Source organism: Marmota monax, unplaced genomic scaffold, assembly GCF_021218885.2.
Source record: "Marmota monax isolate L192 unplaced genomic scaffold, Marmota_monax_Labrador192_F-V1.1 WCK01_AAM20220418_F8-fsc00057, whole genome shotgun sequence".
Lineage (NCBI taxonomy): Eukaryota > Metazoa > Chordata > Mammalia > Rodentia > Sciuridae > Marmota > Marmota monax.
This window is the reverse complement of record NW_026693933.1, coordinates 571882-597040: the sequence shown is the minus strand read 5'-3', so window position 1 is coordinate 597040 and position 25159 is coordinate 571882. Positions and strand designations below refer to the sequence as shown.

Sequence of the window (25159 nt, the reverse complement as noted above, 5' to 3'; positions counted from 1 at the left end):
GTATAAACAAAAACAAAAAGGACATGGTTGGGGCTGGGGATGTGGCTCAGTTGCAGAAGGATTGTCTAGCATGTGTGAGGCATTGGGTTGAATCCCAAGCAGCACAACAAAACAACAAAAAGAATTATAAAAAGTACATAGTTAACAAAGAATGATCTCCATGCAGGACATTGATGATACTTGAAAAATCAAGGCATAATAGATTAAGAGAGACCAGGAGAACCTTCTTGTAGAAATTTTTCCCAGGATAAATATTCTGTGAACTCATATGGGCTTATAGCTGTGGGAAAACAAGTTGGGACAACTTGGTATTTGGGAGAGTCTCTATTTGTTATCTGGGCTACAGTGCTTGCATTTCTCTGCCTCATGGATTTTCTCTTGTTTATTCAGAATTTGAGAGATGTTTCTGATGATACATGTTGTCTACACACAGGTTTTTGATTTTTCAAATATTTCAGCCTTGACACATTTTCCTTGCTGGGGAGAAGAAGCATTTGGGCAGTGGTGGCAGTAGAAACAGCAGCTGAGGTTTTTAGAAATAGTGCTGGTAGTACTGGTTGCATTCATGGAATTTTCAGTGTAATTGTGAATAGAAACCCCAAGCTGCAGTTTGGGAAGAGATATTATAAATGAATGATGTCAACATTTTAAACTTTAAGATGAAATACAGAAATCCAAAATGGCTGTTGGTCTTTATATGTTTTCTTTTTTTTCCATCTGGTTTTAAAAGAAGAAAGAGTGTATGACCTTAGTTACGTGTTGGGAAAAATAGCAAATAAAACAATGAACCAAGTGAACATCACTTCACTTATTAGTGATGTTTTCTTTATCAAATCCTCTATTTGTGATACTGGAATAAGACCACATTTATCACCCATTTTTGCTTTTTTAAAAAGATACTTTTAAAATCTGCTACTCACATGCACAAAAACGTAAATGTTGGACGAAAGGATGAATTCGGTTCAATATCTCTTTTGTTTATCCACTTCATTAATTTTAGCGTGTCTACACATAATTTTTAGTTGATTGTTATTTAGATTTTTCACATTAATTATGATCAAGATCTATAAACCCACACAAAACTGAGTGCATTTTTATTATAAATACATATCCCCCTTTCTCTATTTTTCCCCTTAACTTTTCAACACTGACATTTAGTCCTAAAGCACAGGATGCCCTTCTTGGAATTCTTTCCAGCTGCAAAGTTGCCAGCAAAAGTTCTGTCAAACACTATCAAGGCCACAGGACTGGGTTAAGAATGGCTCATTCCTAGCAAGATGTATGGCTAGTATTGAAGTAAACCCCTCAGTAGTGTTAGCTTTTCCTTTGAAATGGCATTCATGCTGTGAAATGAACTTTTACCGCTGTTTGAGGTTGTTTTTCTCTATTCTGATGGACACAACAGCCTTATTATGTTGATTTGATTTGACTCTCCAGTCTTTGGCACCAGGGCCAGAATGTCAGGTGATGCAGAGGTCTTAAACTCACAGGTCTGCAGTGATAGCCAAGTAACTGGAGGTCAGTGCTCTATTTTTCTTGATTTTTTTTTCCTTCCCAAGAATGTTCCCATTCTTGTTTCTTTCCAGGATAATCAAACCCTATTTCCTTTTTTTTTTTTTTTTTTTTGAGAATTCAACTTTCATTCACGGTTTTATTGCAGATTAAATGCTGGTACATTAGAAGGTTATCAGCTAATCAATAACTGTCAGTCCCATCTTGTGATAAAGCTATCCCATTGATCAAAGAGGAAATTTAGGCCCTTAGCTTTTAAGTGGCAGTTTCTTAAGGTTTAGATAATGTGCTTATGGAATACATGGTTCTGTCCTTTTGTGTATAGAGGCAGACATATGAATTTATGTGTTTATGTAATGTATTCATAAACTAAACTACCTTTATAAAGGGCTCCATCTGAATTTTATGCCAAATAGTGCATTCTCACTGTTCTTAAAATTTTGGTCAAATGTATTTATTAGAATCTCCACCACCTTCATATATGTACACATACACACACATACACACTTGCACACACACAGCCTTTTTCTGTTTAAGTCTGGTATTAACATACCTCCTAAACTCCTAATGTAAATTTCGGTGATTATACATGTAGCAAAATACACATGAATCTTATGATTACAAAATTGAAAATAATATGCTTTTATTCCATATTATTATGTAGTCAAGTTGAATAAGACTTTTATTAAGATTTAGCAAGTTTCTTTTGGCAAAATGCATCTTGTCCTTTTAGTTGAATTCCTACCATGGCTTTCTCAAAATGAAAACCAAGTTAAGCCAATATACATTCACAGTGCCAGGCATTGTGCTAGGTGCTAGGAACTGAAAAATAAATGTAATACTAGCAGCAACACTAATCTCTGATATTTGTTTAGCATTCTAGAGTTCAGAGACCATTTTTATATCCCATATCTCATTTGCTTCTCAAAACAACCCTGGATTGTATGGAGAATGGACAAGGTCCATACCACTTTGGTGTAACTCCCGAGTCTCCTAGGTCGCACATGCCAGAACCAGGACTCATCTGGTAACATTGTCTTTTGTCTGCTTTCCAGCAAATTGTGCTAATCATGGCTTTTAGTGACTTGCTATGACTATACAAGTGAGTAAATATATATAAGTATTTTTGCTACATGTATATATACATATATAAATTTATATGCTTGTATAATGCAGTAAAAATGGAAAACAAATTTTTTTTATTACTTACAGGGCTCTTCTAATTTATAACATAGTGTACAATACAATACATAAATAAAGCAAAGGTGAAGTAGGCAGGATCCTAATTTCCTTATTATTCTATGAAAATCTTTATCCTCTTGCTTTGAATTATAGAAATGTAGTTAAGTCCTATGTATACATAGGTCTTGAGCTTCAGGAATCCTGAATGTTTGCTTAACAAAATAATCTCCCTAAAATGAATTTCTGAATTTTGGTTTGGACAATGTATATCTCTGGACAGTGGTGTAATTAGGCCAAAAACATTTGCTAAAACTTGCAAAAATTAATTTAACATCACATTTGAACATCACATTTTGCTTTATTACTACTTGAAAAAAAAGAAAAACTGTTTGTACTATTTATAGTTTCCATGTTGTAGACACTAAAGCCATGTACTATAAACAGGACAAGCATTATCCAGGGAACTGAGAAGAGTACATCACATAAGAGCAGAACATTAGTCATTTGAGTTCAGATCTGTGCTGTTTACTAGGATGTATGACCTCATACAAGCATCTTAAGATCACTGGGCCTCAGTTCCTCCTACATAAAAAGGGCATAATGATATTACCTTCTCCTATTTGACCTAATTAGTAAATGAGTATGTATCTGACTATGTGTTTGTGTAACACTGCATATGTTTTTATGAAATATATATATATATATATATATATATATATATATATATATATATTCTCTCTATAAATTATAGGATATGCAGTATTTAAAAATACACTATTCAGGGCTGAAGTAGCTCATCAGTAGAGCAATTGCCTCACACATGTGAGGCACTGTGTTTGATCCTCAGCACCACATAAAAATAAATAAACAAAATAAAGGTATTGTGTCCATGTACAACTAAAAATAATTAATGAAAAACCATTCATATTATATCACAAGTACCTTTTATCTGATCAGTTTACCTTTTTATATTATATATTAGTTTTGTTTCTATGCCAGGAATTATATCTATATCTATGAACCTATAGGCCAAGTCTACACATATTATAAAATAGTAACAAAAATAACTGCACATTTTTTTGTTGATTTTGTTATGTAGTTGAGGGCATATCTATTATGATATATTGTCAGCAGAACAGGCTTAGAAATGTTATTGGTTCAAACCTACTGACACTTTGACCATAGGCATTCACAAATAGAAAGTTCAGGTAGAAACGTAATGAGACTTGGAATACAGGCCCAGTGATAGGTTCAGTTAGCATCTTCTATTTGAGATTATGGGTTATTAATTCTGGTTGATCAAGGACACGTTAATTTGTGGGTCTAGCAAAATTGCTTGCATCTTCAGTGTTTTTGTTGGTTTTGAAGTTGATGTATTCATTGAAAGGGAAAAAAGTGTTGATTTTTCAATTAAGATGCAACCTTTACAATGCAAAGCAATAATAATTATAGTGTTCATTCAGCCTGAAGAAAAAATTTCACTAGTTAAATAGCAATAATCAAGATGAGAACTACATTAGAAGGGTGCTAATTTTATGATCATCTCTACTTAAATAATAAAAATGAATCCACAGGACCCTTGCTGTAACTCTACTTGCAGTGAAGTGATATTAGGTTTTATATGTGGCCCTCCTTAAGCCCATATTAAAAGTAATTACTGCTTAAATTGTGGATGACCAAAGACCATCCTTAGAAAATAGCTCTTCCTCAATAAATCATTTGTTAAGTAGTAGTCAGCTCCTACAGGACCAGACATGTTTGACCCGAAGTATTTCACAAGCATTAGTGTAATCATCATTTGTAACAGATTCTTGTATTTTCCAATTTCACGGAAAATCAAAAACAATAAGAAAATAACTTATAATTGAAATTTCTTCAACTGGATTCTGTCTGCTAAATATAAGAAAAAAAGAATCCAGTTTTTCCCCATTCCCCAAAGGGAATTTTTAGCATCAGAGAATTATTTAGCATTGCAGTAAAAAGTATAGCTGTAAGCTTAGGAGGCAAAGTGTGAATTCTGGAGTCCAGCATGTCCAGGTTCAAATCTTGGTTTTATAATTCACCACTTTTGTGATTTGGAGCTCATTACTTTTTTGGGCTTTGTGAGCAAAAGGTAAAAGTAAATGGGTTGATGTAATGAGTAAAGGACATAATTTTTGTCAAAATTTTAACACATAGGTTGGTATTGTATAACTCAATAGTTCTGTAGAAGTAAGAAAATACCAATATGTATTTAATTTAGGTATCTTTTTGACCCCAGAGGATTTTATAAGCCACATTAAGAGTAATGAATATTCAGAATAGTAATATGGATAGTATGGTTGAAAGAATTTGAGACAATTGTATTTAATCGACCTAGCAATAAAAGAGTTTGGTTTGTGATGTTATTCTTGCTACCACACACTGGTAGGATAGCTTATTATCCTACCAGTGTATCCTAGATAGATATTATTGCTCATTACAGATCTGCTTCCATTCCACTGTGCTTCCCTACCCACTCAAGACAGGAAGCACAGCAGACGCAGCAGCATATACACTGCAGATTTGTAGCAGACCCTGCTCCTTTTTCAAATTGTGTGTCAGTTGTCTATGTACAGAACTACCAAATATTATATCTGTGTTTCCCAATTAAACAACAACAAAATGGTTCTAGAGAACCATTTGTTCTAGAGATCAAACTATATATTCAAAATACAGTTTTAATTAGAGAGTCATTCCATTGTAGAATTTATATGGTTGACTTCCATAGTTATAATGCCAAGATAAAGAAAAGTAAATATTTAAGTATTTATTTATATGGAATATAATTCTCCAACATTAAAATATGTAACAAGAACAACAACAACATGATTTCTGCCTTCAGAAAGCATAATGACAAGTTTGGAGGAAGAAGGGAGACACAGGTTAGGAGCAGTTAAGATACAGTGGATGGGGAGTTAATGTAGCAGCTGGAGGTTGGCTACTTTCCAGTTGAGGGACCTTGTTGAGTCCCTGAATCTCTCAGTATTTCATTCTTCATTTTCCAAAGGGGATTGGAACAGGAAGGATACCATGTATGTGTAATAAAGAAAGTCAAAACATTCATAATTATTAACACGATTGCTATTATATCAACATATAGGCAGTACTATCTGACTACAGATTAGTTTTATAGACACTAAATTCTATAGTTTATTTTTTGGAGAGATCAATACAAATTGAAATAGTTTTGAAAGGCCTCAAGGAAACAATGAAACATGACCTGGAATTAGAAACTCAGTCTCATGAAATATTAGCAATGATATAGACCTATAGCCTCCCCACCGACTGGGTAATGATAGTTAGTAATTACATAGTGCTTGTTGTGTGTTATGTCCTCTTCTAAGACATATTTGGGGTTCATTGAAATAAAAAATGGGCCAACCTGGAAATTTTTCAGGATGAATTTAGATGTCACATTACTGGGGCAGAGAAAATAGAGAAAAAAGATAAAAAAGCCCAAGTGGTCTCATATATATTTTTTTTAAAGTATTTTAGCAGCTTGGGTGCCATGGCTCATGCCTATAATTCCAGCAGCTCCAGAGGCTGAGGCAGAGGATCACAAATTCAAAGTCAATCTCAGCAACTTTGTGGGGCTCAAAGCAACTCAGTTAGACTCTGTCTCTAAATAAAACATAAAAAAGTGCTGGGGATATGGTTCAGTGGTTAAGTGCTCTGGGTTCAATCCCTGGTACCAAAAAAAAAAAAGTATTTTAGCATATAGGTGCACTTGCATTTAACCACATATAAAACAGATATTAAAGAATGAACTAAATTTTATAATTATATCAGTAGAATCTAATGTGATAATTCAGTGAAATAGGCACTGGCTAAGAATTTATGCACTATCCTAAGGGAAGAGGAGAATCCAGCTTTATGTGACTTTTAACTTTTATCCCTATGCACACTCTCAATTTACAAAGCGCCTATTTACTTCAAAGGGGTGAGGAGGAGAATGCAAACCAGGCCTATTATGTTTGTGATCATACGATTGTTTTGCAGGTGGTACCCATGTATTTTTCCAAAGCTCATCTTTTCTATTTGTACACTTGGAAGGAGAGCAGAGCGCTCTTTCATCTTCATATTTTTCTAGTTTCTTGGAACTATCAATTACAAAGAGCACTGTATAAATCTTCTTTGTCTGTTTAAGTGCTAATATAAGCTGCTGAATCTATCAGGCGGTTACAGTATTTGATGCACCTAATAGCCACCTTACACCTGAGTTACAGGAGATACATTGGCAGGACTCTGCTCTAAAGAATTAGATTATAATTCAGAAAATAAAAGAGGAATATTAAAAAAAATCCATTCAACATACAACTCTCCTACATTGCACTGTGTTGGTAAACAACAGGGCTGTTTGTTGTCATTGTCTATCATCCTCTTTGATCAGTAAATTTCAGAAAAATGACTGTTCCTCTAATTAATCTGTGATCTATAACAGGCATTATAAAATCTATTTATTCAAATGAACTAATATCTGAGAGTCTCAAAAGGTTAAATTTAAATAGATGCTTTAGATTGACATAGAAGTAAATGATATTTTGGCAATTTAAAAGAATGCAGTTGTATATTAGACTTCTTCAGTGTTTAGATGTGCCACCTTATTTAAGAAGAGAGATTTACTTATAACTGGATTTCCTTTATAATCACATCTTAAAATTTCTCAAGGATTAGTAGCTAATAAGTGAAATTTGTGTAAGAATAAAATCAAATGCAGAAGTTATTTTTTAGCTAGTCTTCTGTATATTACGAATAACATAAAAACTTGCATTATGCAGGGATTAGTATGATTTGATTTGTACTTTGATGTTAACACTAAACACTCTGCCCAAGATAGAAGTAAAAAGATTTGTAATGTTAAAATATTATTGCCTCTGTGCTGCGAGTTTCCATTTCCAATAACACCTGTACATCACTGCTACCTAGTTCTGTATTACATTTTATGTTTAATGTGGTAATCTAATCTCTTCTTATTTGCAGTTAGCAAGTCAAAGTAAAAAATATACATTGGAATGTTGCCATGACACTGTTTCTGTGGAGCCAAATTTAGTAGCAGGTGAGATGTGTTGGTTCCCATTAGATAGGACTTGGTTCCTGAAGGATCAGAGGATCTCTTATGGAGTTGTCCTGTGGCACAACCTAAAGGTGTGGCGTATAGGTAATAGTGAGGTTCTAGAGTTGATTAAAAAAAAAAAAACCAAAAAGCAGTAGGAATGCTTTGAACCTACCAAATGGGAAGTTACATCAATAACTGTATTAAGTGTAATAAAATTTAAGTAATAATTTTCTGTACATTTAAAAAGCCCTTCTGGATTACTATTAATAGTATTAAAATTAAGAACATTTCTTAGGTTCCAAGTATATGCATTAATGAATAGCCATATATTACTCCATTATATATTTTCAGCTATTCTAATAATTGCAAATCACTAGATCCTATCAACTAAATCATAATATTATAAATTTGTCTAGATATGTCATAAATTGCCTGCAGGATATTGAAGTCAGATATAACAAATTCTATCTCCATGATTGCTTTTCAATAATTGCTCTTTCTAAAGATTGTAAAGGCAGATAAGAATAATACCTTAAACTCCTTGTGAAATACTGTAATAAGACCTTGTTCATTTGTGATTCATGAACTTCCAACTGGGTAACAGTGTGTTCTTGTAGAAAAAAAAATGAGTATGTAAAAGAAACCATAAATATTAGATCCAAAAATGTTAATATAAATCTAAAATTCTTCATCCCAATGTTAGTTTTCTTGGGGTTATATCCGGTAGCCATTGAAATGTGATCTGTGTCATCTCTGACTATTTACATTTTGTTCCTCCAATACTTAAAAGAAAAATTAGGATTTTTTTTTCTTTTTCGTGGTGCTGAGAATTGAACCCAGGGCCTTGTGCATATGAGGCAAGCACTCTACCGATATAAGTCCATGTGGGTTTTTTCTTGTTTATGTCATGGTCAAGTTTATGTCTTGCTGGGAATCTTTGTTAACATTGGGCTTGTTTGCTTCCTGTTTTGTGGGTGGAGGCTGGGCTTGTCAATAGAGACTTAAGGTTTATTATTCTGGCACCACTCATGCTGTAGGTGTTAATATTTATCATTAAGAAATGACAAAAAGGCTGGGTGTAGTGGTGCACATCTGTAATCCCAGAGACTGAGGCAGGAGAATTGCAAGTTCAAAGCCAGCCTGAGCAACTTAGCAAGGTCCTAAGCAACTCAGTGAGACCTTGTCTCAAAATAAAAAATAAAAAGGGTTGAGGATGTGGCTCAGTAGTTAAGCATCCCTGAGTTCAATCCCTGGTGCCCCCCGCCCCCCCAACCCCCACAAAAAGAAAATGGACAAAGGGCTTGATAGACAGGGAAAAAGTACCTTCCCCTTCACTCTTTGCTTTTATGTTTCATACATCTCCCTTTCCTTTTGGGCAATTATTAATCTAGTAGAGTTAAATGAAGAGTATGGATGAAATACTTTAAGGTAAACATCGTTCTGTGAAGAGTGGTGATTCCTCATGGAAATTGTTCTAATATACACTGAATTAAATATTACAAGGCAGTTTTAAAGGATATTTCCCAAATTTATTTTGGGATATAAATTATAAAAAATAGTACCAAATGAGTAGTTGGTTTAAATAAAATGTGTTTGCAGGAATTGCCCCAGCTAGCATTAACAGCTATAACAATTGAGGCCAGGTGACAAATCATTTCTTTTTAAGAAGGTGTTTATTGTCAGGAAAATTGCAAAGTTTCCTTTGTAATCACTCTTTGTTATTTTGGCAGCCTGTAAAGTTTTATTGGCATTTACAGAAAGGTACTTTTTTTTGGCTCTAGCCAGCTGGCTTTCTTTTTCAGGCAAACTTTCCTAGCTCTGGTATTGAGAATATATTTTCAGCTTTGATTGTCTACCGATGGGGTCCTTTTGAACAAGGAGCCAAGTGGCTAATGTCTGGATTGATCTCATTCTTGTCTTCAGGAGGGTGACATCAAATGCTGCAGGTGTACTTCAACCATTTGAGTGTTGCTTCATACTTACCAGCATATCATTTTGGTGCTAAAATGGTCAATTTAAGACGATGCAAATTACAGGCTCCTTTCACATCCAGACTCAAAGAAAAGCATGTGAAATTGTGAATCAAAAGTGAGGACTTGATAACTCCAAAGAAAATGGAATTTTTTCCAGTAGCAAAGGGTCACCAAATTTACATCAAAAGATTGTTTCTAGGGGATAAATATTAAAAGAAGTAATATAAACATTTGAAGAACTAAAACAATATCATAATTTTGCTACACTTGTGAGTGTGGTATACAGATTTGGAATTTCAGGAGGTCTTCTCTCAATAAAGGCCATAAACCTTATGCCTTACTTCCGGGTTTATAGGAAGACTTGTCCAGATCATATTAATGCATGTAGATTAATTATAAAATTAGAATTATACTGCTCTAGTTTTTAAGACTACAGTAATGAATTTATTTAAGCAAGTACTTGCATCACTAATTACTTATTTCATTGACTTTAAAATACTGCTGGAGGAAATGGTTATATTTTATTTTATAAAAAATGTTTATTTGACTACTTGTTCTTAAATGACTAAAATTTACAAATCTTAGAAACTGCTTTTTAGTACTTATTACTTCAAGTGTTGACAGGCATATTAGTATTTGGCAGTGGTCTGTGGCAATGCAATATTATCTTAATTCTGTTTTGCATATTAGTATGGCCCATAGTTAAAGTAATTAATGTAAAAATTTTGTTTGGAGCTTCTGTGTTTGCAATTTAATTAAAAAGGAACACTGAAGATCACATTATTCTTACTTTTAGGTAAGATCTCTTTAGATGCAATTATATTCATCAATTGTGATGTGTCTATGTTCTGCTTACTTTTTTTGGAGCATTGAATTCTGTAGAACATATTTACCACATTTTTTTTTCTGAACTGTTGGTTAGAGAACTGTACAGGTCATCTACAGAAGGCAGCACTCGGGGATTTGTTCTGGAATGGTAGATGAGGCAGGGGATGCAGGATAGAAGGAAGCCCACCTTTCACATGTTCTTCTGTGGTAAGAATCCATCTTCTGGCCAGTCAGAAGCCAGGACAGAGCCCTGTTGGTGTCTGGATATTCCACAGGCCCATCTGTCATAGCATTCCTCAGAACCTCTTTGTGCCCGACTCAGAAACACCGGGAAGTATTGGGATCTTCCAGCCCCAACCAAGCTAGGAATGCTCTTCCAGCCCCACCCCAGCAGATACTACATACTCTTTTCCAAATACCCGTTATCCATTATTTGGAAGAAGTTACCAGGTAGAGAAGTAATCCTTATTTTTGAAACTATGCAAGCCTTAAAAAGTATATATATCAAGACAAAGACAATTTCAGTAGAAGAGGTCTTTTCCATGTTCATAAAGGTCATAATTAGGAAATTTATTAAGCAGAGCAATGTTTGAAAGGTGCAGATTTGGATGGGTATCTTGATTCAGGGACTTCATTTCAGTTTATTAGATCTGTTTCTCAAATAGCTGCAGCTTGTTCAGTTTTGTTCCTGCCAGTTGGATATGAAGTACTGTATGTTTGGGCTCACTGTACAGAATTTGTTTCCAAAAAAAATGTGTCGTGCTGCTTTCCATCTACTGGACCAGTAGGGGTAGGAAGATCTGATCTGAAGCCAATGCAAAATGCAAAATCTATCGGATTTGGATTGTTCGTACATTAGGCCTTCCTTTGCCTGTTCTTACCCTTTTCCAGATGGAAGAACCAGTTTCCTCCCAGGGCACTTTTTCCTGGCAATTAGACTGAGAAGATGAGGCTCATTTAGTACCACTACTGCTGAAGTGCCATTATATTAAGTTTAGACTTTAAAATTTAGAGGGATAGAATCAACACATTTGATCTCTTTGTTTTTCAATTAATGATGCTTTTAAAATTAGGAATGTAACTTTCTGTCTTTTGATTCTGCCTTTTGTTTTATTAATATAATAACATCTTACTTTCCCACATCAACTGGAAAGTAGGTGGTCCATGTAATCGAGTTTAAAGGAGACTCGAAACACCTTTTAGAGCATCCAGTGTTTTAAAATGTCAACCATATTGCCGCACGTCTTTCTAATGTGCATTATGCACCTTCCCTTCTTAAATAGGACATTTAACCTGAATTTATTCTTTCATGGTGATTGAGGGTCATTATCAAGTCGGTTGCTTCATAGGATGCAGTGATACTTTCAGCTTTGTGCCCATTTTACTAAACGGCTTCAGGATTTTATACCCTTGAAATTCTTGTATCAGGTCTTTGTCCTTTTCCCTTTTTCTTTTACATCAATAAGCAGGGACTTATACCTGCTTTTATTTTATTTAAAATAATTTTTATTCATATACTATAATTATATATACTAGTGGGATTTATTGTTACATATTCATCCATGCACACAATATGACAATATAATTTGGTCAATTTCCTTCCCCAATACCTCCTCCCCCTTTCTCCCAGGCATGACGTTTTAGAATTACAAGGAAAGTTTACTGAGTCTAAATGCCTTCATTTTGGAGATTAGAAACAGAAGCTCTTTCACAATTTTCTTATGGTCACACAGCTAGTTATATTTGGGGTAGGAATTAGGTAGAGATTATATGACTCCCAATGGAGTGCTTATTTTATTATATCAGGCCATACTGTTTACTTTTTTTATTTTGTCAGAATATTCTCCTCTAACATATTTCTTCTCATGTTTAATTTAATTTAATTTTTTTATTTTTTTGCTAATAATGTGTAATGGACAGACTTGAAGAGAAATTGGGAACAAGATAAAAAAGTACAGGTGAGGTAAGACTGAGGTCTAGAAGGCTTATTTCTGTCATAGTCACTTTACTTTCTTGAGTCTCAGTTTAGCTTCTGTTTGAGGAAGTATTTGGATCAACAATAGTAAATACAAACATTTTCTGAAGACTGACCACTTCTTGTGAGGTACTGTTCTTCTTTCTCATGTGTGTTACCTTATTTAATTCTCCCACAAAGCCCTCGAGGAAGGTCTGCATCCTCATATCACAGAGGAGGAAACTGTTGCATAGAAGTTACCAGGTTTCCCAGAGGCCTTTTAGCTAGCGAGTGGTAAAGGCAAGAGTCAGTCTCCTTGTCTTAGCCACTCTGCCATCTGCTTCTGGGCAACCTATGTGTTCTTACTCAGCTGTAACACCTGCTGGTTCTGGATTTGAATAATAACAACTCTAACATCTCGCATTATGAAGTACTCACTACATACCTTACATGTAGTGCTCCATGAAGCACGTGCTATGTCATCACATTTAAGTGATAAGGAAACAAGCACAGAGAGGCTCAGTGGCTTGCCCAGAGCTCAGCTACTGGATGAAGGGGTAAGACTTAAAACCAGGCAGATATTAGTGTGTGCCAGCTTTGTTATTGTCTGAGGATGTAAGCCATAAGTGTAACATGAGTTTCATAATATTTATGATTAGAGGCGAGGTGTGTGTGAGGAAAAGAAGAGACACTGTGTGCACAGGTGCATGTTAATGACTTCTTAGCTCTGTGTTAGGTAAGGGGTAAGATACTCAGAAGCTAAGAAGACAAATGAGTGCAGTGAGTTTAGTGCAAATGATACTGGGAGTAGAGCCTTGGGGACAGTGGAGAACATGGCAAGTAGGAAAACCCAGGTCCTGGTCAAAGGGGCAGCTGATAATGGGCTCATTCAATTGCTGACCTCTTTCAAACTGGAAAGTGGATTAGTGTTGCTGAATATTTTGTGTGTGTGTGTGTGTGTGGTGTGTGTGTATGTGTGTGTTTTCTGGAGAAGCTATTAGTTTGATTTTAAAACCAGAAAAATATTTTGAAGCAGCATTTTAAATGATCACAACTAGTTGAAGTTATTTGGAACCACTCTGTGAATCAAAAAAAAAAAGTTACAACCTCTGATTTAAATCATTAGGATCTCGATGGTGGAAAAGTGACTTTTAGATAAGTGAGAGTTGACCACATCTTGGTGCCTCCACTATTCTTTGAAGAGATGAAGGACAGACAGAAACTCAGAACACATCCACTTTATTCTGTTAAGATGTTATAATGGTACTCTGCAATGGAGAGTGGAATTCAAAGTCTGCTTTTGAGAAATAGCCGCCTCATGAGGCTGTGCCATCATCAGCGGGCTGTATTCTGCAGACTACAAGGAATCCTGGCTTCTCATTCTGTTTCACCTTCAGTTTCCAAGTCCTTAGACATCTCATGTCAGATGGGAGCGTGAAGACCAGGGTCACCTTCAGGACTTTATCCATATCTCCTCGTCTATTTTCTATCTGTATTTTATATGTAGTCAAAACAACATGAGGGGGTGAACTAAGTGTGCAATCTCTTTAAAAACTTTTGTGTTGTCTTTCTTTAGCTGTTCTACTTCAAGAATCTTATTTAAGAAAAAATAAAAATCAACTTGCTGTGCTAGGGTCTAAATTTCTGTTTCAGAAATATTATAGGTGAATATATTTCCAGATGCTGCGAATAATGGAAAATCATGAAAACTCGAATCAGGGTCCCTGTCCTTAAATGTGTTTCAGTTTGCATTTTGATAGCGGTTTAGAAATGTTATTGCTTGTTTTGTCACAGACATAATTCACATCTTTCTTCAGGCACTGTAAACAAGAGAAATGGTTTAATGGCCCCATAAAGGCACTCTGCTGATAGCTGAGATTAGGCTCTTTAGTAATGGATGTTGGTGTGCCGGTGTGAGTGGTGTGTGTACATAGTGGAGAAGGGCGGGCTTGGAAGAGGTGAATGTACTGGGAACGAATCTTTGAGAGGCTCAGATGCAGCTCAAGTGGCCTCTGCTTTTCTCTGTGTCTTAGAAGACGAATTTATAGAGCATGTGACACCATTGTCTTTATTTGTACACAAGTCTTCCCCTTTGCTTCTGGAATTTAACTGAGCACTAATTGAGGTCATTGCCATCCATTTATCACCTGAAATGGAAGTGATATTAACTTAAAGTGAATGCTTTTCATCTACTGAGTGTATTCCTAACTACATATATTTGTATAAAAGGCTGCATGCATTTTTCATGCCATATTTGTATCTGGTCTTAAATAATCTAATTTATGTACACCATTTACTTTTTTTCACTTTTACAGAGTTTTTTTTTTTTTTCCCATCACTGTTATAGCCAAGTGATTTTTTTTTTTTTAAAATCTCCAAGCATTTTAGTGTCCACAGCATGATTTGTTTTGACTTTTTCAGTTATATTTTCCAGACAGGTATAAAAAATTCTCCATGTTATAAGTCACCCTGGTCTAAGTAAATAAATGCTTTGAAATTTCTCGAGGCTCATAAATTTATAGTGTTTTAGAGTCTCAATTTTGTGTCATTTTCCATTAGCTAGTTTGTGTATGTCCCTATAAATTGACTATGCCCATTGCACACTTTGGGTTTTGAGAGTTAGAGTAAACAAAGTGTTAGATTAAAATTAAGTGTCCTTTGTTGACCGGTTTAGTTGTATCCTATCACTAGCAGGTTCTGTGGTTCCACTCAGTCTCTTTTATGTGTTTTTTTTTTTTCCCTCCATTCCTTTTTCATTATATACCATATTCTGGAAAAAGCATCAGAAAATGGTTCTCTGTAGAGGTGATAAATCTTTTAGGCTTTGTGGGCTCTATGGTTGCTTTCAGGACTACTCTTTTCAGCCACTGTACCTTACCAGGAACCCTGGACTACATACACCCCGAGGAATGGTTGGGAGAGTGTCCTTCTAAAAGTTCATTTCAAAAACAGCTGGGAGGCTGAAGGTAGCCCATGGGTCATAATTGGCCATCCCCTATTCCAGAACACCATATAGCAGACTGTGCTAAAATAGTATATATATATTTTAACAGACCAGAAATCTCAGCAGCGAGATATGAAGCCTCCCAAGTCTAGCCTCAAGACTCTGTATTACTAGTGAGGTTTCCTCCGAGAAGGGATTCAAAGACAGGGTTCTGTTTAGAGAAGAATTAAAAACGTCATGTGTTTCTTTTCCCAGTGTAATTGTTTTATATGCACAGAAATTGGTACTCTAATTTCCTCTTAGGATAAGAGTTAAGGAGGAAAGCAGAGGGAAAGGTCAACCAAGACATCTTGCCACCATATTTTCATTAGCTGTCCATATATAGAAGGAGACCTTTCCTTCCCTTGTGACATTTTGGTTATCAGGGTGTAGGGGAAGATTTAGATGTTGGATAGCAATATTTTTTCTTCAGTGGAATACAAGTAGTGTGAATTTTTAAATGTCTTTGGTCACAGTAATAAATTGAATAAGGCAGAATGCCTAAAAGCAAGCATGAATGCTCTGAGAAGAGTTTCTGCTTAGAGAGGAGTGCCAAGAATATGTTTGTAAGGTCATGGATACAGATGTCTGTATCACACACATGCATTAATCAAACTTAGAGAATATGGTACTGGGTAGTATATTTACTAAGGAATTTTTTAAATGCTTAAGTCAAGTTTGAAATAGACACCATGGAACTCTTGTGGGTAAGGACTGTGTTTTACTCTTTGTCTTCATTCCATATCTGGGACATAGTAGATGAATTAATTAGTGAATTAATTATTGAAGGAGTGAATGAATAAAGAAACATCTAAAATAATGTTATAGTGGTGCTCATGCATGAAAGGAATTCTAAATATGTATATAAATAAATTTGAATTATATGTTGAAAGGTTTAATATTTGCAGCCAAAATCCCAGGGCTCTAATACTTTCCCTGTTATAATTTAGTTTTAGGTCTTTAATTAGACATGATGCTTAACTTCATTAGGCTTGTATTAATCAGCTTTCTGTGCCTATGACAAAATACATGACAAAATCACCTTAAAAGGAGGGAAGTTTATTTTGGCTAATGTTTTCAGAGTTTTTAGTCCACGGTTGCTTGACCTGTCATTTTGGGCCTATTGTGCACAGTTTGACATGGTGGTTAATGCCACCAGCACGGTGGCCAAGAAGCAAAAGAGGGAAAGAGGAGGGATCCAGAATCACTGTCCCCTTCAAGGGCACACCCCCGACTTCCTAAAGGTTTCACCACCTCTCATTGTCGCCATAGGCTGGCAACTATGCCTTCAACACCTGGACATTTGGGGAACATTTGCGATCCAAACTATAGCAATGTCTCTTTAAATAATCTGCACAATGGAAATTATAATAAGTGTTCTTGTCTTGGATGATAAGAATAAAGTATGAGACAGTTCTTTGAAAATTGTAAAATATATAAATTTGGTTTTTTAAAGTACTATAGCATTATTCTAATAGGAATCTAAACTCAACTGCAATTTATTATTAATACCTGAAGTTAAACATATTACCTTTCTTCTTCTTCTTCTTCTTTTTCTTCTTCTTCTTCTTCTTCTTTTTTTTCCCCATGGTGCTGGGGATCAAACACAGGGCCTTGTGCATGCAAGGCAAGCACTCTTCCACTGATCTATATCCCCAGCCCTATCTTTCTTAATGTAACAAGTTATCATAACCTTGACCATAGAGGTATAAATAGAGACTTCATTCATTTATTTTCACTATTCATTTTCTGAACAAACATTTGCTGAGAAGTTGTAAAATAAACACGATGTGCTTTCAATTTAAGAATATAAATAATGCCTCAGTGTCACAAATGTTTAGGAGATTATTCTCCTTGAGCAAATTTTAAATGTGTTTTCTCCATCTATATTTCAAGTATTCAAATGTGATTTTATATTATATCTACATTCAACCAAGAATGTGTTTATACTCTAGCATTGCTGGTTGTGGAAAGCTAAGGGCATCTCTGTGCTTCAGTGGAATCATGACATGATTGTGCCTCCTTTCTAAAATCTAGGTGGAACAAAGTGGAAGCAAGATGATGTCTCATAGTTCATAGTTCAAAAATGAAAGCAATTACTAATTTAATAAACATTTAACGATGAATACCATGACCCTGAGTAAACTTTTGAATTAAGAAGTGGTTATGTTTATTTTGGAAGTGCATATTTTTAAGTCCTGGTATTTTTGATCTCTTAAATTTAACCATTAAAAGAACTCAGTCATCATTATTCAACCTTAAGATGTGGTTTTAAAGGTCAAGCTTCCATCAAAGACAAAAATGCAAGAAACATCTCTTGAGTTTTCTCTCTCCATCTCTTCCCAAAGATCGGATTGTCTGGAGGAGTTGTGGATCATAAAAGTTTGCATGAGAAATGTGTCTTAGGAATGCCTGAGAAACACTGTAGATTTCAAAGATAAATTATGAACTGTCTGAAGTCAGGGATAAAGATATAATATCATTTTGAACTATCATCTCTTTGTAAATGAAATGAAGGAGTTAACTCACTTGATTTGATAGACTTGAAGAAGGAGAGATTCACTTTAATTAAAACTACAAACAATACAGATGCCTGTAGCTCTCTGTTCCAGACCCAGTGAGGACGGGACTGTAAGTGAAATGAAATGTACCTCGCAGCCTCGGCAGCAGGCTGGAGCCGTGTTCAGCACAAGTAATTTAATTAGTGTTGATCATGACTCCAGATGATGGTGATTTGATAAGGAATAATTTAGTACTTAACAGCCTTTTACATGCACCAACTCCATGTGGGAAGGTAAAGCAAATTGCACAAAATGAATGTGCTGCTTTCACTTGTGCCTGTGCCAATGAGCTGGAAAACCGCCTGTTAGCAGACGCTCAGGCTCTCAGCCCTGTGATGAAATACCCAACATGTTTCCAATCCAGCCCTCTCGGTGGGAGTCTCTAGACTACCCTTATTTCAGGATAAATAAGAGAAGTCATTTTTGTGACCTAGCATCTCCAGGAAGCAGGAAAATTAAGGTGAGGAAAATAAAGTAGCCCAAGATTCTCATGTAGAAAGTTGAAGATCTTCAGCGTGGCTTCCTTTTCCCCTCACATGCAGCAGCTAAGAACAACAACAAAAAAACAAACCAAAAAGCGAACAAAAATATCCTCACCAACTCAGATTCATGGGATTACTTAATTGGCTTATGATCAGAAAAAGCAAAATCAGTTTTGGGGGCCAATGATGATTTTAAGAGGCCCATATACATCAAATATGCTATGAAGAGGAAGAGTCCTCAACTTCTGGAGTTGTAGAACTTATGCGGATCCTTGAGTGTTGGCATCTAAGACAAAAAGATGTTCGACATTTTAAAAACTATTTTCAAGTGCTGGACCTGTGCCAATGAGCTGGATACAGCATACACTTCATCCAGATGTTGCCAAGCATCATGACAGATTCAGAATTTGTCCAATTATGAGGAGAATCACCTAGAAATTTTTTATAACATACAAAATCCTGTTCCATTCAGCCTTGGTGAATCAGAATTTCTGCAAGTGGTGTACTAGTCTGCTGGGGCTGCCATAACAAAGTACCACCTGCAGGATGGCTTAAAAAGAAAAAAAAAATGTCTCAGAGTTCTAGAGGCTAGAAGTCAGAGACAAAGTGTCAAGCAGGGTTCTAAGTGCTGGGAGGGCATCTGTACCATGCCTCTCCACTGGTTGGCTGGCAGTCTGACATTCCTTGGCTTGCAGAAGCATCACCTTGACCTCTGCCTTCATTTTTGTTTGATATTCTCTCTCTGCATGTCTCTATATCCACATTTGCACTTTTTTTGTCACATTGGATTAGAGCCCATCTTAGTGACTTCATCTTAATTTAACTAGTTTTCCAAATAAGTTTGCATAGTAATCAACAGAAGGAAATTATTTTTCTCTCCGTTTTATCTGTTTTTGAAATTTATATACTCCTGTGCTTGTTTTCTTCTACTCAACTTCATGCCTGGAAGACCATATTTTTTGGATGCATTGGTAGGTAGTTTGTCCCTTTTTATTTCTGTATAATATTTATTATATTGTATGATTATGGCATGGTTGATTTATCCATTCTCTCACCAATGGATATTTTTCAGCTTTTGCTATCATGAGTAAAGCTTCAAAACTTTCTTACATGTGTCTTTTGGTGAACATATGCACTCTTTTTTTTGGATCCCAGGGTAGATATTGCCAAAGTTTTCTAAAGTGGTTATACCGATTCATATTCTCAGCAGCATGTATAAAATTTCCCATTGCTTTATGGCATCTACAAAATTTGCTAATGTCAATCTTTTACAGCTTAGCCATTTGAATGGGTTTGTAGTGACAGCTTAATGTGGCTTATTTGCAATTTACTGATGAGTAAAGATTTTGAATACATTTTCATTTTTCTCATTGTTTTCGTGGGCTTTTATTTGTTGTACATTTTTCTGTTTTGCCATTTGGATATTTTCTTTTATAAACTGCCTGTTCAGGTCCTTTGTTTATCTTAATAGGTAAATTGTCAAATATCATTGGTTTGTAGCAATTATATTAAACATGAATTCTTTGTTAGATCTTTCTATTGCAAACACCTTGTAGCTTGTGTCTTACTTTGCATTGTTCTCATGATGACTTTTGATGAAGAGAAGTTCATAATTTTAGTGAAGCCTGATTTGTTGATAGTCTTCTTTTATGGTCAGTGTTTTTTAAATCCCATTCACTAGTCCTTCTGAACCTCATGGCTCCACATACTTTAAAAATATATGAAATGTAACAGTCTCTGATGTATCTGATATTTTGATTAAGATGGTGAACCTTGAATCCTACTATAGTCATCAGCTCCTGAGTTCTTATCGATTTTTATTCGTAAAAAGTAGTTCTGAGATCTCAGGTATAATATGATTTTTTACTTCTCTGAATGCAAGTTGAGTTTCTTATTTGTTACTACTTTTTTTTTTTCCTTAGGGAAATGTAAAATGAATAGTTAGGATACAGAGAGCTAAAACATGAAAATATACATTTTGTTGTATATGTTCAAAGAAGTAATAAATAGTTGAAAAATATTTGACAAAAAAGCAACAAATACAGTTTAATGTACTACAAATGTTGCATCATACAGTATTTTTCTAAGAAGTAGCATGCACATATACATTACCCATATACAGAGGAGACAGAATTTTCTTATAGAATACTATAAATATTTGGCAGTTTTTTAAAATATATATATTGGAAACTTTTGTAGTAGATATTTAGGACTTAAATAAATGTAAAGAGAACATGGTGAACCCCCATGTTCCCATCATTCCGCTTTTCACATTTATCAACCTTTTCCTAATTTTATTATTTTCATACATGAATTTTTTCTGGGGCATTTTAAAGGTTGCAGACACCTTATTGTTTTATCTGAAAACACTTTGTTAATCTTTAATGTTAAAATATTTTTGTTCAACTATTACATTATTATCTCAACCAGCGAAACTAACAACAATATCTTGAATTGTCTAATATCCAGTCTATATTCAATTGCCCTGTTTATTTCAGAGTTATTATTTTTAAGTTTTTTAAAATCAGAATACAAACAAGTCTTCATAATTGATTTTTGAGATTTTTAATCCTCTTTTATCTGAAGTTAACAAATTATGATTTTTTTCAACTATTGAAGATTGAGCCCTAGGCTTCATGAATGAAAGCATGCACTCAATCACTGAGCTGTATTCCAGCCCCTAAATTATAACTTTCTGGTTTTGTGAAACACCTTGGCAAATGGAGATAGATAAAATTTCTTCCCCCCCCCTCCCCATTTCTTTTCTCTCTACCTTGAATAGTCATATTTAGCATGTGTTTGCACATACAGCACATTAAGAAAATATGTTGAAGCAGAACACCCAGTATAATTAAGTTTCCTTAGATAATGAATTTGAGTAAAATTTGCTTAGTTGGTAAATTTGTTTCCTAGGGTGTTTTGGATCTCAGTTACCATTGAACACTCATCAAAACTGTGTTCACATACAAATGCACAGTGTTCGTTTCCTGAAACTTGATAGTTTTTGAAATCCAATTCTTATATTAAAAATTAGTTTTTCAAATTGAAGCTAATTATTATAATGGAATAATCAGAACTGAACTGTAAATCACGCTGTTTCTCTTGACATTGTCTTGCTTTATAAAATTCATACTTAACGTTTTGTGATTCAATTGCAGTTTTATAGAAATTACAATAATTTCCAGTGACTAAAGCAGACAAAAATATAACTTAATGACCAAGAATGAACTGAACACTGTAATGAAAGTTTAATAAGCATTATTGAAGGGAAAATGCCTCCAATTCATCAATAGTAATTGTTTAATGGAATGACAATCAAACTATGACAAAAAAAATTCAGATTTAGATCCAGAGAAAACTCATGATACTTTGGGCAAAAAAACTCAGCATCTTTAAGTCTAATAGTAATTTATCAGCTAAGCCAATTATAAGTGATTTGATTTACTTTCAAGTGAGAAAATTTAGGCTTATATTTTGCTACAGTATAACAGCATAAAAGGAGTACACAGAGATTCTTCAGAATCTTTCTGCCCCTGAAATTCATCAAATGTAATTTTTCTAAATATATGTAAGTTAATAAGAATTATTAATGACATGTTAAATGAGAGAAGCCAAAGAGATTAATATACTTAATTCCTAACTTCATTTAACTTTTGTGGATTTTTTTTGTTTTGTTTTCTAGTGGCTTTTCATGGCCTACCACTGAAAATCAAGAAAGAACCCCACAGTCCATGTTCAGAACTCAGCTCTGCCTGCAGTCAAGAACAGCCCTTTAAATTCAGCTATGGAGAAAAGTGCCTGTACAATGTCAGGTAAAGCAACCAAGTTTATGCATAGGAAAGTGGTTCTTATTGAAGCAAATAGTCTAGAATAATATAAAATCTCAAGTCACATTTTTTGAGTTATATCTTAAGCATGGAACAAGCTAATTAGGTGGTGCATTTAGCAGAACTCTAAAGAACCCTTTACCATACAATCACACACTTTCAAGAAACATTTTAAAGCAATCATTTTCATCCAAATCGTTAGTTGCTTTTCTCTATAGTGATGCATCTTGGGTTTGTAAAGAGGGTCTTGTTTGGCACAAGCAGCTTTTGAAAGTTCCCATTAGAATGAATGCATTATGCACTTTAGATGGGAAGTTTGTAGAAAAAAAAATGAAACATTTGGCAAGTCAGAGCAGTACATTAATTATCTGACAGGCTTTGCAGATGATCTATACAATGCATTCATGGACAATTGCAATAAAACTAGAATTTCATAAGGCTTAGTAGAGGCTATTATCTATTAAAAAGCCAGTTGTTCTTCTGATGGTAATAAAGGGTGGTGCAGTAAAAGTACATTGTTCATTTGTTAGAAAATTTGATAACATATATGTTCATTAAAAACTCTTAACAGTCAATTGCGTGCTTTTATTTTCATATTGGCCTCTAATTGCATAAAGAAAAAGTTGGCTCTGTCTATTGAATATTGCTTTCAATCACATTAGAAACTTTGTTCTTAAAATAAGTTGGTTTGGAAACTTATAATAAAAATATTTTCAAATGTTTATACTGTTTTATAAGAACATCATTTTAACCTCATAATTCATTATGAAACAAAGGGTCTTCTGTTTCTTCATACATTTAGGACATATTCTCTTTGTATCCAAGATATATAATACTTGGATACTTAGATTTATACCGTCTCACAGCAGCTGATCAGCAGCAGCTCTGATATTTCATTACTATTTATTCTTGAAAATGAATATCTTTTATATCTGCTTTTCTAAGAGGTTTGCCAGAGCCTGAAATTACGGGTCAGCTCAGCTGAAACTCCAAAGCTTTTATAAAAAGATCTCTTGGAGTGGGTATGAAAACATACTGAGTTCAGTATAAGACAATATTGATCAGTCAGAGTTTATAGTTTAATATTATTTTTAATGTTTACTCCATAAGGTGCTGTGTGTCCACAGCATAGCTATTTAAAATATTAAAGAATTTCCAATCAATGAAGCTGTTAGATGTAGAGTTGTCATTGCATTTCAGCATTGATCAGAACTGTGATTGAAATCACTGCTGTTCTGTGTGACATATCTTGTATCCATAAATAAACAGTAGAGGAATTGTGTGAGTATTTTGAGGCTTTTGGGGGGACCAGTAGCTCTCCAGTGATACAAGGTATATGGAATAAATTTGTGTTCATTGGGGGAGGGATAATATCTCAAGATAGAAAATGTGTCATTTTTTTTTTTTTCATGGAAATGAATCGGGGAACCATTTTATAACAGTGACTTTTATTCATAAATATTAGTAAAGAACAGGTAGAACCAGCAGGGTGTGGTGGCACATGCCTGTAATCCCAGTGTCTCCAAATGAGGAGACAGGAGGATCATGAGTTCAAAGCCAGCCTCAGTTACAGTGAACATGTAACTCATTAAGACCCTGCCTCTTACAAAATACAAAATAGGGCTGGGGATGTGGCTCAGTGGTTGAATGTCCCTGAGTTCAATCCCTGGTACCCCCCACCTGCCAAAGAAAGAACAGGTAGAACCAAACCCAAGTTTTTGGGGTTTTTTGTTTGTTTGTTTTATATTGTAAGTACAGTGGACTTTACTTTAAAGCTAGAGCAGACATTTGTAGCCTACAATACTTCTGAATTTTTGCACTTGGATATAATTCTTCATATCGATGGAAGAATAATAAATTATTACATGTCAGCTATTTTATAGATTACAAAAATTGGTTAAATATATTCCTGAAAGCCACATATAGGAAAGCAACTTAAATTCATAATATAAAATCAAGCTTACTCATTTTATTCTCTTATAATTATGAGTGGAAGTTAGACTACAATGCGAATTACTATTATTATTCCTATTATTTTTCTTAATAGTATTATTTTATACTTATTCTTATATTCCAAGAAATTTTGAAATTATCAGAGACATTTTAATTTATCTTATTAATATTTATTATCCCATCTGAGGAAGTTAATGGCATGGATCATTTATTTAATATAAAAAAAATTAAAAAGGCAAAAGCATTGCCTAAATTTCCACCACAAATAAAGGCAGAGCAAATATAGTCTCCATTATATTATATTAAGCTGATATTATTTCTTGTTTAAAATGTAACATGGATGAAGAATTATACTTTCAGAACTATTTAATGATTTAGAAAAGATCTATCAAATTTATTCGAAGGGATGGGCATGGAGGTGCGTGCCTGTAATCCCATCTGTTCTGGAGGCTGAGGCAGGAGAATTGTGAGTTCAAAGCCAGCCTCAGCAATTTAGTGAAGCCTAAGCAGTTCAGTGAGATCTTGTCTCTAAATAAAATATAAAAAAGGGAGGTGGGGATGTGGCTTAGTGGTTAAGCACCCCTGGGTTTAATCCTTGATACTAACAACAAACAAATAAGCAAACAATCAAAGAATAGGTGGAAATAGTACTGCTGCTTTTATTAATAGTGATTTTTTTAAATACTAAACTGTCTATATATGTATTAAAATATATACTTTAATATACACATGTATTTATGCCACTATAAGATTTTGTATTATCCTATTTTCTGTTTAAGTGTGTGATGATTTTGAAGTTTACATGGTCTGACATTAAAAACAATGAA

The 25159-nt window shown here is 34.5% G+C and overlaps 1 protein-coding gene across 4 annotated transcripts in view; it reads left to right on the top strand.

Annotated features, from left to right (window-relative positions):
* Positions 1-25159, top strand: part of Etv1 (ETS variant transcription factor 1) — a 90175-nt gene that overhangs the window by 24326 nt on the left and 40690 nt on the right. For all 4 annotated transcript variants that reach the window (XM_046463590.2, XM_046463589.2, XM_046463588.2 and 1 more), the window contains one exon: positions 22235-22364. In XM_046463590.2, the coding sequence (XP_046319546.1) occupies positions 22235-22364 (130 nt within the window). The remainder of the gene's footprint in view (positions 1-22234; positions 22365-25159) is intronic.